We start from the raw sequence: 14,620 nt of genomic DNA, 5'->3' as shown, positions 1-14,620 counted from the left end.
ACGCTCATCATATGTTAACCTACTCATTTCTGGGATCATTCTTGTAAACCTCCTCTGGACCCTCTCCAGAGCCAACACATACTTCCTCATGTATGGTGCCCAAAATTGCTCACAACATTCCAAATGTTGCCTTACTAGCGCCTGATCGAGCCTCAACATTTCATCCCTGTTTTTGTATACAAGCCGTCCTGAAATAAATGCCAGCATAGCACTCTTTACTCCTGATTCGACTTGCAGATTAACTTCCTTCGCACCTCTGATTTCAGGATTCTCAACCCATTTAGAAATTAGTCTACGCCTTTATTCCTGCTACCAAAATGCTTGACTCCACAGGTTGCTACACTATATTCCATCTGCCACTTCTCTGCCCATTCTCCCCACCTGTCCATGTCCTTCTGCAGAGTCCCTGGTTTCTCTAAACGACATGCCCTTCCACCTATTTTTGTATCAGCCGCAAACTTTGCCACAAAGCCTTCAATCCCTCATCCAAATCACTAATATACAACGCGAATTGTAATGGCCCCAGCATCGACCCTTGCGTAACTCCATTAGTCACTGGCAGTCAACCAGAAAAAGCTCCCTTTATTGCCTCTCTTTGGCTTTAGCCATCCAGCCAACCTGCAGTATTTTGTTGTATTGGTTCACAGGATTGTTGAAGTATTTGTTGTCTATGATGTATATTTGAAGTTGAGGTTAAACTAGAGCGATGTACTTCTCCCTAATTTGACGTGAAACCATCCAATAGAAACCAAGAGGTCTTACCAAAGTTAAGCCTGGAAACATTTATGTAACTGGTCATAAAGTTGGTTGGATGCTCTCGCTTTAAGATCAACACCAAAATAATGAGAGCAACAGTGATGACAGTAAAATCATCCAATCTTCATTAAGGAACATGATGAGATGGACCAAGAACATTTGACTTGAAACCATCCAATGGAAACTATATTATATATACAATGGATATTATATATAAATATCAATTTAAATGATTCAAGGAACTAGCAAAGAATGAAAATGTATCACTTTTTTGAGATCTAACCCAAAAATAATTGGTCAAATTACCTCCATCAGTATTATGAAATGTTATGATAGTTTAAAACTGAATTTGGAATTCAAAGTAAAACCAATCATCCCTTGGATGAATTTGTATTGCTCAGTTTAGGTTCCAACAAATAAATCTATTGTACATTAACATAGGAATGGAATGAACTTGTGTGTGTATATATTCATCAATTTTCTATGTGCAAACTAAGTATTCCCATCACTGTGTGCGTGACTGCTGAACAATTGGTTAGTGTAGCTAAACTAAACTAAAATATGTTTTTGATGTTTTATCCAATTCTCAATAGTTATGGAGATCTCTGATCTCCAGGCACATACTAGTTGAATAACAAGTTCCCAATTTTCATGAAAATTTCCTTTGTTTTTATTAAAATTTGCAAAAAATCAATGCAGTTAGTTACACCCCAGAGGATATCATTAGTGTTGGTGCGAAGCTCGGGCTGAGGGAGTTGCAGTGTATATATAAAATGACCGAGTGCGAGTTGAAGGTGAACATTTCAATGCTTCCCTGCAGGTTGGGATGCAGTGAAAATAAGCTATAGATATTATATCTAAATTTCATGTTCGAATTCTGTGCGAAGGAGATGAAAACAACCTCTGATGCCAACTGATGTATCAAGGTCATGTGGGGATTAGATTCCCTTTGCGCGTCCCAGGGAAGGTGTTTGATTTGGAGGTCATAAACCTGACTCTCTGATGACAGAAACATGCAACTATAATAAGGGTACCTTTAATTAATCCTGAGTATATGATTCAACAAAAAAAAACTCACCTATCCCTTGATCTTCAATGTCTGGTTAGAATACTGCAGCATAAATATTTGCATATCTTCGTTCCTTTACATGAAGGCCATTATGCCCCTTCCATCTGCATCTACTACATAGAACATAAAACTGTACAGCACAGTAACACTCTTTGTCCCACGGTGCCCATGCCAAACATGATGCCAAGTTAAATGAGTTAGCATTTCTTATATAGCATTTTTTAATCCCACAATTGTAATATCAATCCATAGACACCAATAGCTGCTTTAACACTGTCAGAATATTTTCTGATTGTACTATGAGACTGCTGGCTAGCATTGCAAAACAATACAATGTAAACTATTCAAATGATAGTTTGAAAAACAGCCACAAAGATTATGGTTGCAGTCAACATGTTTTTTTACAAACAAATAAACCTGTTGATGGTTTGATTTGTTTCAGTAACTCACATCTTGGACAGGAGAGATGCTGAGATGATTAGGGGCTTGGAAATGGGAGGGGGGGGGTGCAATGGGAGAGAGTAATATGGTGGAGTGGTAAATAGGGTGTTCCAGAGATTGAAATCTGGTTGTTGGGGGAGCATGCGCTCATGTTTTGCAAACATGGAGGAGATAAGATGAGGGATCAGTGCTTGACAGTTGCTCAGAAGTTCCTAACTTTGAGCTGGAAGTAATTTGGAGACATGGGCATTGTTTTAGGGTTAAATCTGGGTCTTTTTAGGAGGATGTACAGAAATTCTGGCCTCTTAAGTACACTGGGTAACACTGTAATGGCCGCCTCGCCAGCAATCTGTCTTTCCCTTCTCTGTGTTTTATTATTTTAAGTATGTCGAATATTTGTATAAATATCCCTTGGTATGTTTTATGTAGGGGGTGCGGGAAGGGGGGGTGGGGGAAGGGGGAGGATCGGAGGAAACCTTTTTCAGTCACTTACTTCAACGGAGATGCGATTTTTCTCCGTGTCACCTTTCCTGGAGACCGGCCCGGAGCTTCAAACCGCGGGTGTGGCGCGGACTTACCATCGTGGAGCCTGGGATCTTTTGCCGAGGATCGCCAGTGTTGGAGCTCCGACTGCGGGGCCTGTGGACTTTAACAACATGAAGCAACTTTTTGCGGTAAGAAGGGGCCGACTTGGGAGTTCCATGCCGTGGAGTGTTCCAATCTGTCCCAATGCCTGAGTTTCGATCATCCCAACGAGAGGGCTTGAACAGCGGACCATCGGCAACAGCCCCGTTCAAAGGCCCTGAGCACGGGTGAATGAAGGAGGAAGATGACTGAACTTTATTGCTTTCCATCATAGGGAGAGAAGTCAGCAACCTTCTCGTGGTCTCTCCTGTTAATCCAGTTAGTCTTCTCTCGTGGAATATTTTGTGGAGACAGATGCCGATAACACAAAACCAAACCAAGGAAAGGACCACGATTGAGTGTCGCTGCCCTGAGTCAAGCTTCACACTCTTTTCAGAGCAGGCGGCAGTTGCCGTCAAAGGCAAGGATTCTGGGATACTACAACTGAATGTCGAAGGTCTCACCAGCTAGCATACGCCAACAAAGCGACTGTCATACTCCTGCAGAAGACACGTTGCGAAACAGTGGGGAAACTCGCAATTCATGAATTCACACTAGCTACTTTCACACCAAGTAGTAAATATGGTATAGCCACATTCGTCAGAGATAACACGGATTGGGCTATAGAATGGCAGTCTGCAGAAAACAGATCTGGAATGGCTTGCAGTGAAGGTCCAGGATGTCACCATCATCAATGTGTACAAACCTCCCCGAGTGCATCTGGCTGCAACATCCATACCAATTTTCACCCCTTCCTGTGAATACTCAGGCGATTTCAACTGCCACCACACCGAATGGGGCTACTCAAGATGTAATAGTGATGGAAACAGCCTCATAGATTGGGCATCTGCCAATGACCTCACGCTTCTGTATGATCCAAAGGAGCCAAACAGCTTCCATTCAGCCACTGGAACAGAGGTACAAACCCAGACTTAGACATTGCCAATAACACAAAGAACCATCAGCCACCAACGTGGCCAGGTTCTGGAGAAGTTCCCACGGTCACAACACCGACCATCACTCATCACCACAACACCACTGGTTGCACCAACATCGAGCAAACCTGTGAAGCGGTGGAACTTCCGCAAGGCCGACTGGGACAAGTTCCAACAAATTACCAATGCAGCCGCCTCGTGCCTCCCTCCCCCAGACCAACTTGGACTCTTTCTACCAAGCCTACTGCAACATGCTTATTAGTGCAGGCAAGAAAGTCATCCCCCATGGCTACCAGAGGGATTACATTCCATGTTGGGATGATGAGTGTCAACAGCTATACGAAGATCATACTGCTGCTGGCACCAAAGAGGATTCTGAAACTACTGCCACTACATTGCTCACATGCTTGGATGCGAGACAACAAGAATGCTGGATTGAGAGTTCAATCGATCGACTTCATCCACTCGAGCCGTAAAGCATGGCACACAGTAAACCGCCTGACCGGCAGAGCTACTTCCAAACCCGGGCCGCCAACGCAATCGCATCTCAACTAGTCAAGAATGGTCGATTCACAAACTCTAACTGTGATTTCTCACACTAAGTGAGCAAAGAGGTGGCAGAGTCACGGAAAACTGATAGAGTGGATACGGACCTAACAATGGCTTTCACCCCTGAGGAAATGTCCACAGCACTCAAGATGTTGAAAGCAGGACAGGCCCCTGGATCTGACAGCATACACCCGGAGTTTCTACTACATTCTGGAGATGCTGCTACCAACTGGATCTGACAGTACCTGTCGACCTCCATGGAGAAGTGCAAAATACCAAAGATCTGGCGTCGTGCAACAGTCATCACTCTTCCAAAGCCAATGGATGACCCTAAAAGCTACCGGCCCATCTCGCTCCTCTGTATCCCATACAAACTCCTTGAGAGGCTGATCCACGGGTGTATCAACCCCATCATAGACCCTCAACTACCCCACGAGCAGGCTGGTTTCCGCCAAGGACGATCTACTGTAGACCAGGTAACCCTCCGCACCCAAGATATCGAGGACTGCTTTGAGGCAAATGAGAAGGCAGGACCTGTTCTTATAGATCTGACAGCTGCCTATGACACCATGTGGCACCGGGGACTAACTGCAATGCTATTTCGGGTTCTGCCATGCAAAAGATATTTGATATCCAATTTAATCTTTTGGCTTTCCTACTCATCAATATTCACACATTTTAAAAATATTGTCCACTTTTCATATTCTCCTTTACTGAACAGTAGGTCACCATGCTTTTGTTATGATTGGTCTACATTCCAAGATTATTTGCAAAAGGATGCTTCATCATACTTAAAAGAGCATGGTGAACATACTTTGAACTTTATTAAAATTTCCAGAGGCCTATATTATTGCACAAATATTAAATGTGCTGCACGAAATGTGACCAATTAGACATCATTGAATAACATTTTAAAATTCTAAATACCACAACAAGCTACTAAAGGGGCGGGGGTTGGAATAAAACCTCCATCCCATCTTTATATCTTTGTTGGGCTAGTAATTTCTGAAGGTCAGTGAGGAAATAGAGTTGTTACACTGATGGATTAAATTTAAGTTCTAATTGGCATTCTAAGACATCCTAATGCATATCAATGTGCTCACACTCACAATATGCTCATTCAAGAGAATCTCTTACCAGGGGGCAGTTTAATAACCATATAACCATATAACAATTACAGCACGGAAACAGGCCATCTCGGCCCTACAAGTCCATGCCGAACAAATTTTTTTTCCCCTTAGTCCCACCTGCCTGCACTCGTACCATAACCCTCCATTCCCTTCTCATCCATATGCCTATCCAATTTATTTTTAAATGATACCAATGAACCTGCCTCCACCACTTCCACTGGGAGCTCATTCCACACCGCCACCACTCTCTGCGTAAAGAAGTTCCCCCTCATATTACCCCTAAACTTCTGTCCCTTAATTCTGAAGTCAAGTCCTCTTGTTTGAATCTTCCCTATTCTCAAAGGGAAAAGCTTGTCCACATCAACTCTATCCCTCTCATCATTTTAAAGACCTCTATCAGGTCCCCCCTTAACCTTCTGCGCTCCAGAGAATAAAGACCTAACTTATTCAACCTATCTCTGTAACTTAGTTGTTGAAACCCAGGCAACATTCTAGTAAATCTCCTCTGTACTCTCTCTATTTTGTTGACATCCTTCCTATAATTTGGCGACCAAAATTGTACACCATACTCCAGATTTGGTCTCACCAATGCCTTGTACAATTTTAACATTACATCCCAGCTTCTATACTCATAATCTATACACTATAATCTAATAAATAGTTGAATGTTGTTGGGTTATTTGAGCTTCCCATGTATGAAATTTAAAATACCGACCACTGACCCAATTATTAACACAGTTAAAACAATTTCGAAATCAAAATAAAACTGCAGATGCTGGACATCGGAATAAAAACAAAAGATGCTGGGGTTACCATTTTAAGTCCAAGGTTCTTTGTCAGAATGCTCTTGCTAACATTCAAATTCTTTCATAGATGGTCTCATTTTTAAACCATTCTCCTCTGACCACTTTTCCTTGTTGGTGTTTTCAGCTTTAAAAATATATATTATTTAAAATATTTTAAAAGTATATTTTCAAGTTCCACATCTATTAATATTCTAACTCAGTTCATTCAATAGTGCTAAAAAGTTGATCAAGAATTCTCATCAAAATGAAAATGAATGTCTAAAAAAAGGGTCTCCACCTGAAACAATACCTATCCATGTTCTCCTGAGATGCTGCCTTACTTGCTGAGTCACTCCAACATGTGTGTCTTTTTATCAAAAATTCGAAGCAAAATTAAAATGTATGTCAAAGAAGGGTCTCCACCTGAAACAATACCTATCCATGTTCTCCTGAGATGCTGCTTTACCTGCTGAGTTATTAAAATGTTGTAAAAAAAACTTGTCATAAATGCTGTAAATGTATATTGAACTTTGTGAAGTCCAACTTATTCTGAGCTTACATCAGTTTTCACCTAAATTAACTTATCAAAAGACCTTAACTCAAGGAAATATTCTATTCAAAGCACCAGTCATTACAAAATGGAAGATATGTAATGAAACAGTATCTTTTTGCAGTCCATGACAGACTTTTAATATCATTTTAAGAGAGAGAGAGAGAGAGAGAGAGAGAGAGAGAGCGCTCTTAAAATGATATTAAAGTCCTGTCCCCCTCCTCTGTCTGGTGCACACACGTTTATCCCATTGTCCCCTTCCACCGACATCTCTTCATCTGCCTTTACATTTCATGCCTCTTATCTGATACCCTTTTCATCTCTAGCCTTTGTCCATCAAACTGCAAATCAACCCCCTCCTCTCATCACCTGTATCCAACTATTGCCTGCCAGGTTATGCCCAGCCCCCACCTCTTTTCCCAACATTCACACCCCTAGTACAATTATTCTGATGCAGAGAACGGCCCAAAATGTTGCTTATCCATTCTCTCCACATTGCTGGCTGACCCCTTAGTCACTCCAGTACTTTGTGCTTTGCTCAAGATTCCAGCACCCTTGTGAACCAATGATATGATATAGATATCCGTAAAAGTGTTATTGATAAATATTATCTTTTCTACAGTAACTTAAGAGTTAAATGAACCCAATTACATTTCTTGGTTTCTTGGTCCTCCAAAATATTCCAAATGGAATTTAAACTGGAGGTGGTGGAGGGAGGACTTAAGCCAGAAAGGGTTTTTGGGATGAAAGAGCTACCTTTAATTTAGTTGCATCTGGTTGGGTAACTATGGTAGGGTGAAGATTATTCCATGCTTTAATTGTGCGGGGGAAGAACGAATTGCTGTACACATCTGTCTTGGTAGCTGGAATCTCAAATTGGATTGAAATTTAAATTACATTTAAAAAAATCAACTTCAGTAGATGTTGCAATTAATCAAAGGTTATTTAATTTATTTGACATTTCACAAATACGTTAAATTCAATATAGGGAAAACATATATAGGGAATTGGCCTCCACTGCATTCTGAGGCAAAGAATTTCACAAATTCACAACTATCTGTGTGAAACAGTTTTTTCTCATCTCAGTTCTAAATGGCCAACTACGTATTCTTACAGTGTGGCCCCTGGTTCTCGACTTCCCCAAATCGGGAACATGTTTCCTGCATCTAACGTGTCCAATCCCTTAATAATTTTATAAATTTCTATCAGATAACCTCTCATCCTTCTAAATTCCAGTGAATACAAGCCTTCGCTCCACGTTTTCATCATATGATAGTCCTGCCATCCCGGGAATTAACCTCGTGAACCTATGTTGCACTCCATCAATAGCAAGAATGTCCTTCCTCAAATTAGGAGACCAAAACTGCACACAATACTCCAGGTGCAGTATCACCCAGGCCCTATACAACTGCAGAAGGACCTATTTGCTCTTATAATCAACTCCTCTCATTATGAAGGCCAAAATGCCATTAGCTTTCTTCACTGCCTGTTGTACCTGAATGCTTACTTTCAGTGACTGATGTACGAGGACACTCAGGTCTCATTGTACGTCCCCTTTTCCTAACTTGACACCATTCAGATAATAATCTGCCTTCCTGTTCTTGCCGCCAAAGTGGATAACCTCACATTTATCCACATTATATTGCATCTGCCATGCATCTGCCCACTCACCCAACTTTCCAAGTCACCCTCCATCCTCATAGCATCCTCTGCACAGTTCACACAGCCACCCAGCTTTGTGTCATCTGCAAATTTGCTTATGTTACTTTTAATTCCTTCATCTAAATCATTAATATATATTGTAAATAGCGGTGGTTCCTGCACCGAGCCTTGCGGCACCCACTGTTCCTATCCCTGCTCTTTGTTTCCTGTCTACCAACCAATTTTCTATCCATGTCAATACACTACCCCCAATACCATGTACTCTAATTTTGCCCACTAACCTGTGGGACCTTATCAAAGGCTTTCTGAAAGTCCAGGTACACTACATCCACTGGCTCTCCCTTGTTCATGTTCAAGTTCACATTTATTGCCACATGCAACAATTAAGGTCCATTTTACTTGTTACACTCGTGACCTGACAACATCCTGGTGAATCTTTAGTGCACCCTTTCCAGCTTAATGACATCCTACTTATGGCAGGGTAACCAGAATTGCATACAACACTCCACATGTGATCTCACCCTCGATGTATAGCTGTACCATGATTGCCAATTTTTCAACTCAATACTTTCCCAATGCAGGCAAGCCTGCCAAGCACCTTGCTTTGCCCTCTTAATATCTCTGTTGGGGATTACTCTATCTGTACCCCTAGGTCTCTGCTTGACAAACACTCTCCAGGACCGTACCCTTTACTGTGCAAGTCCTGACCAGGTTTTCACTTGACAAATTGTATCATCACACCAGTCAGGGTTAAATTTCATCTGGCACTCCTTGGCCCACTTCTCTAGTTGATTCGCATCCGTTCGCCAATTTAATTATCCTTCCGCCCTACCAACTATACCATCAATTTTGGTGTCATTTGCTCATTTTCAAATCATGTTAACTACATTGTCATTACAGATCATTAATATGGATGACAAACAACATGAAACTAGTACAGATCCCTGTGGCACACCGTTGATCACAGGTCTTCAATCAGAGAAATAACTTTTCAATACCACCCTCTGACACCTCCTACCAAGTCAATTGTGAATCCACTTGGTAGCTGAGGTGGATCCGAGGTGATCCAACCTTCTAAACTATCCTCCGAAGTAGCATCTTGTCAAATGACTTACTGAAGTCAATATAGAAAATGTCCACCTCCTGGACCTTGTCAGTCCTCTTGGAAACGTCTTCAAGACATTCTGTCAAATTTGTGACGTATGATTTCCCATGCATAAAATGGTGCTATCCATAATAGCTTTGCCTATCTAAATGTGGACAGTTCCTGTTCCTCAGAATTCCCAACAGTAACTAATGTCAGACTCTCCAGCCAATTGCCCTGACTAGTCCTTACAGCTCTTCTTACATAAATGTACAATATTAGCCATCTTCCTATGGTAGCTTCATTGTGCCTATTGATGCAAATATCCCCAGGAATTTATTTTTACCTAACTCTAATTCTTTTAGCTCTAATGTATACATTGTGGTGTGCTGATCCGAAACAATTTCTCATGTCTGTATTGATCTTGTCCCTCGGGAATATTTATTGAGATACATTTACAGAACTAACCAAAGGTATATCCTTGTTCTTATTCAATGTTGAAAATTCTTGAAAATTCAATTCCAATGTTTCTGCATTGGCTTAAAACAACTAATTCAATTTGTGGCATTAATTTCTTTGTATTGGTAGAAAAGTTGCGTGCTTTTAAGTTGTAATTAAGTTTAATTGTAATAATCATCAATTTATGAAGGAAGTAACTGTTGTGGTTACTACTTGAGTGCATCAGGTAGAAATTATTGCCATTCCAACTTAAATCAATGATTTTCCAGCCGCTTAAAATGCATCTCTTATTGATTTTCACAGTTAGAAGTCATGCCTGCGAACTGGATGTGTTTGACAAACCTGGAGGATGCTCTGACATCTGCCTGCTCAGCAGCAGCCACAAAGCAAAGACATGTCGATGCAGGACTGGCTACAGCTTAGGAAATGACAGGAAGTCGTGCAAACGTAAGTCATGGCACCATACTCCACTGCAGCTCTAATGCCTCCTGCTGAAAGTCTCAATGTATTTCAGTGAAGCTGTATGATTTCATTGAGCCAAATATAAATATAAATTGAGGTGTAAGTGAATGATTTAACAGTCTAGTGCCTTTTTTATTGTCTTTTATAGTAATTTCACATTCATCAAATGTTGTTTTGTTGAAGTCATACACTGCACATAATTATGTTTAAGAAAGAACTGCAGATGCTGGAAAAATCAAAGGTAGACAAAAATGCTGGAGAAACTCAGCGGGTGAGGCAGCATCTCTGGAACGAAGGAATAGGTGACATTTCGAGTCGAGATCCTTCTTAACCCGTCGACCCAAAACGTCACCTATTTCTTTGCCCAATAGATGCTGCCTCACCCATTAAGTTTTTCCAGCATTTTTTGTCTACCTGCACATAGAAACATAGAAAATTGCTGCAGGAGTAGGCCATACGGCCCTTCGAACCTGCACCGCCATTCGATATGATCATGGCTGACCATCCAACTCAGTATCCCGTACCTGCCATCTCTCCATATCCCCTGATCCCTTTAGCCACAAGGGCCACATCCAACTCCCTCCCACCCATTCTACCTTCCCTGGGAGTTCGGCTCAGTGATCGTCACAGCCGTCTACATTCCACCGCAGGTGGACACCGACATGGCACTATCGGCCCTACACAATGTGCTATGTCGACATCAAAACAAGTACCCGGGTGAGGCTATGGTGGTGGCTGGAGATTTTAATAAATCAAATCACAAGAAGGTCATGCCGAACTTCTACCAACACATCACGTGTGCCACCAGGGGGGAGAGAACTTGGGACCACTGCTACACACCGTTCAGGAAAGGCTACAAGGCCATTTCACTCCCTCCCCAAGGAAACTCTGACCACACTGCCATTTACCTGTTGCCGGAGTATAAACAGAGGATAGTTCAGGAAGCGGTAGAGACGAGGGACGTAAAGCGGTGGTCCGACCAGTCAGAGGCCATGCTGCAAGATGCACTGAGTGATGTCGACTGGAATCTGTTCGAAGCAAGTTCCAGTGACGTCAGTGTGTTTGCGGAAGCAGTCACGGACTTCATCGCAACAGTAACCGACAACATTGTCCCCACGGTAAGGGTAAGCACCTTTCCGAACTAAAAACCCTGGGTAGACAGGTCTGTTCGTGTGGCCCTGAATGCTCACACCGCTGCCTACAACTCAGGCCTGGCATCAGGAAACATGGACGTCTACAAGGCAGAGTCCTACCGACTGCGTAGGGCGGTGAAGGACGGTGAAGGACGCAAATGGAAGGTATAGTGACAAGATGGAGTTACAGATGTAGCTGCAGGACACCAGAAGCCTGTGGCAGGGGCTACGGATTGTAACCAACTACCAGAGCACCCCTCCCTCATCCGCAAGTGCCGACACCTCCCTAGCTGATGACCTGAACTCCTTTTACGCTCGTTCCGAGAGGGGCAACACCACTCCAGGTCTGCCGACTTTCGACAATACCGACAGCGGGCTGGCTACCGAAGCTGAAGAGAGGAATGTGCACACATTCTCGCTGTCCGAGCACGACGTGAGGAGGGCTCTGACACGGGTGAACACGAGAAAAGCTGCAGGCCCCGATGGCATCTCGGGGCGAGTACTCAAGTCCTGTGCTACGCAGCTAGCTCCAGTGCTCACTACATTATTCAACCTCTCCCTGGACAAGTTTGTTGTCCCTGCCTGCTTTAAAAAATCCATCATTGTACCAGTACCAAAAAATGCCTCCCCAGCCTGTCTGAATGTCTACCATCCGGTGGCCCTTACCTCGGTAGTCATGAAATGCTTTGAGAAGCTGGTGAAGAAACACATCTGCGCCTTCCTCCCTCAGAACATGGACCCGTTGCAGTTCGCATACCGTCCGAACAGATCCATGGGCGATGCGGTCTCCCAGGTCTTGCACACCGCTCTCTCCCATCTTGACAGCCAGAAGGGTGGCTACATGAGGATGTTGTTCATAGACTACAGTTCAGCCTTCAACACGATAGTCCCCACCAGACTGGCCGGGAAGCTAATGGAATTGGGGCTCAACACCTCCCTGTGTGCCTGAGTCCTGGACTTTCTCACCGCCAGGCCCCAGGTAGTCAAGATGGGAGGGAATACATCGAAGTCCCTCACCCTGAGCACAGGATCGCCCCAGGGTTGCGTCCTCAGCCCCCTATTGTACTCCCTGTACACACATGACTGTGTGGCTAGGTTCAGCTCCAACGCAATAATTAAGTTTGCTGATGACACTGTGGTGGTGGGCCTGATCTCAGACAACGACGAGAAGGCCTACTGGGAGGAGGTGGCTGGTCTAGCACTCTGGTGCCAGGATAACAGCCTCCTCTTGAACATCACAAAAACGAAGGAGCTGATCATGGACTTTAGGAGGGCACATCATCCGAGGACGTACACTCCATTGAGGATAAATGGGGATCCTGTGGATAGGGTGAACTGTTTCAAATATCTGGGAGTCCACATCTCCGAGGATATGACATGGGCATCACATGCCTCAGCACTCATGAGTAAGGCAAGGCAGCGCCTTTACCACCTCAGGCAATTGAGGAAATTCAGAGTGTCTCTGAGGATCCTCCAGTGCTTCTACGCAGCGGCGATGGAAAGCATCTTATCCGGGAACATTACCATCTGGTTTGGGAATTGCTCTGCCAAGGACAAGAAGGCTCTGCAGAGAGTAGTGCGTTCGGCCGAACGCATTATGGGAACTTCACTTGCCCCCCTGCAGGAACTATACATCAGGAGGTGCAACTCCAGAGCCAACAATATCATGAGAGACCCCTTCCACCCCTGCAACGGACTGTTCCAGCTGCTACGGTCAGGCAAACACCTCCGTTGCCATGCGGTGAGAACGAAGAGGTTTCTTCCCAGAGGCCATTCGGACTGTAAACGCCTATCTCACCAGGGACTAACTCTACTGAACGTTTTTCCTTCCATTATTTATTATGTAAAATAATATGTGTGTTATAATTGTGTTTATAGTTTGTTTGGTTGTTTGGTTGTTTGTCTTTTGCACAAAAGTCCGCGAGCATTGCCACTTTCATTTCACTGCACATCTCGTATGTGTATGTGACAAACAAACTTGACTTGACTTGACTTAAATATGGCCAATGAACTGGCCTCAACTACCTTCTGTGGCAGAGAATTCGAGAGATTCACCACTCTTTGTGTGAAAAATGTTTTCCTCATCTCGGTCCTAAAAGATTTCCCCCTTATCCTTAAACTGTGACCCCTTGCTCTGGCCTTCCCCAACATCGGAAACAATCTTCCTGCATCTAGCCTGTCCAACCCCTTAAGAATTTTGTAAGTTTCTATAAGATCCCCCCTCAATCTTCTAAATTCTAGCGAGTACAAACCAAGTCTATCCAGTTTTTCTTCATATGAAAGTCCTGACATCCCAGGAATCAGTCTGGTGAACCTTCTCTGTACTCCCTCTATGGCAAGAATGTCCTTCCTCAGATTAGGAGCCCAAAACTGTATGCAATACTCAAGGTGTTGTCTCACCAAGACCCTGTACAACTGCAGTAGAACCTCCCTGCTCCTATACTCAAATCCTTTCGCTATGAATGCTAACATACCATTCGCCTTCTTCACTGCCTGCTGCACCTGCATGACTACTTTCAATGACTGGTGTACCATGACACCCAGGTCTCGTTGCATCTCCCCCTTTCTTAATCGGCCACCATTTAGATAATAGTCTACTTTCCTGTTTTTGCCACCAAAGTGGATAACCTCACATTTATCCACATTCTACTGCATCTGCCATGCATTTGCCCATTCACCCAGCCTATCCAAGTCACCTTGCAGCCTTGCACCTTGCAGCCTCCTAGCATCCTCCACACAGCTAACACTGCCCCCCAGCTTTGTGTCATCTGCAATTATGGACATAATTATGGTCAGTTCACAGATAGTAGATCAGTATTCTTATTTACTTCATAAAGATACATTTTAATAAGTTCTGTTATGTTATGTAATTATACTTATATTGTTTCAGAATGAACTGCAGATGCTATAAAATCGAAGGTACTCAAAAATGCTGGAGAAACTCAGCGGGTGCAGCAGCATCTATGGAGCGAAGGAGATAG

At 43.3% G+C, this 14,620-nt stretch overlaps 1 protein-coding gene across 1 annotated transcript in view; it reads left to right on the top strand.

The window, feature by feature from the left end:
- The window catches only part of LOC129699151 (low-density lipoprotein receptor-related protein 1-like), an 877,455-nt gene that overhangs the window by 86,331 nt on the left and 776,504 nt on the right, over positions 1-14,620 (top strand). Inside the window, exon 5 of the mRNA XM_055638819.1 lies at positions 10,348-10,491. Coding sequence (XP_055494794.1) covers positions 10,348-10,491 — 144 coding nt within the window. The remainder of the gene's footprint in view (positions 1-10,347; positions 10,492-14,620) is intronic.

The sequence above is a fragment of the Leucoraja erinacea genome, chromosome 7 (genome assembly GCF_028641065.1).
Source record: "Leucoraja erinacea ecotype New England chromosome 7, Leri_hhj_1, whole genome shotgun sequence".
NCBI classification, from domain to species: domain Eukaryota; kingdom Metazoa; phylum Chordata; class Chondrichthyes; order Rajiformes; family Rajidae; genus Leucoraja; species Leucoraja erinaceus.
The sequence above is the reverse complement of the archived record's forward strand: the minus strand, read 5'-3'. Positions and strand labels throughout refer to the sequence as shown.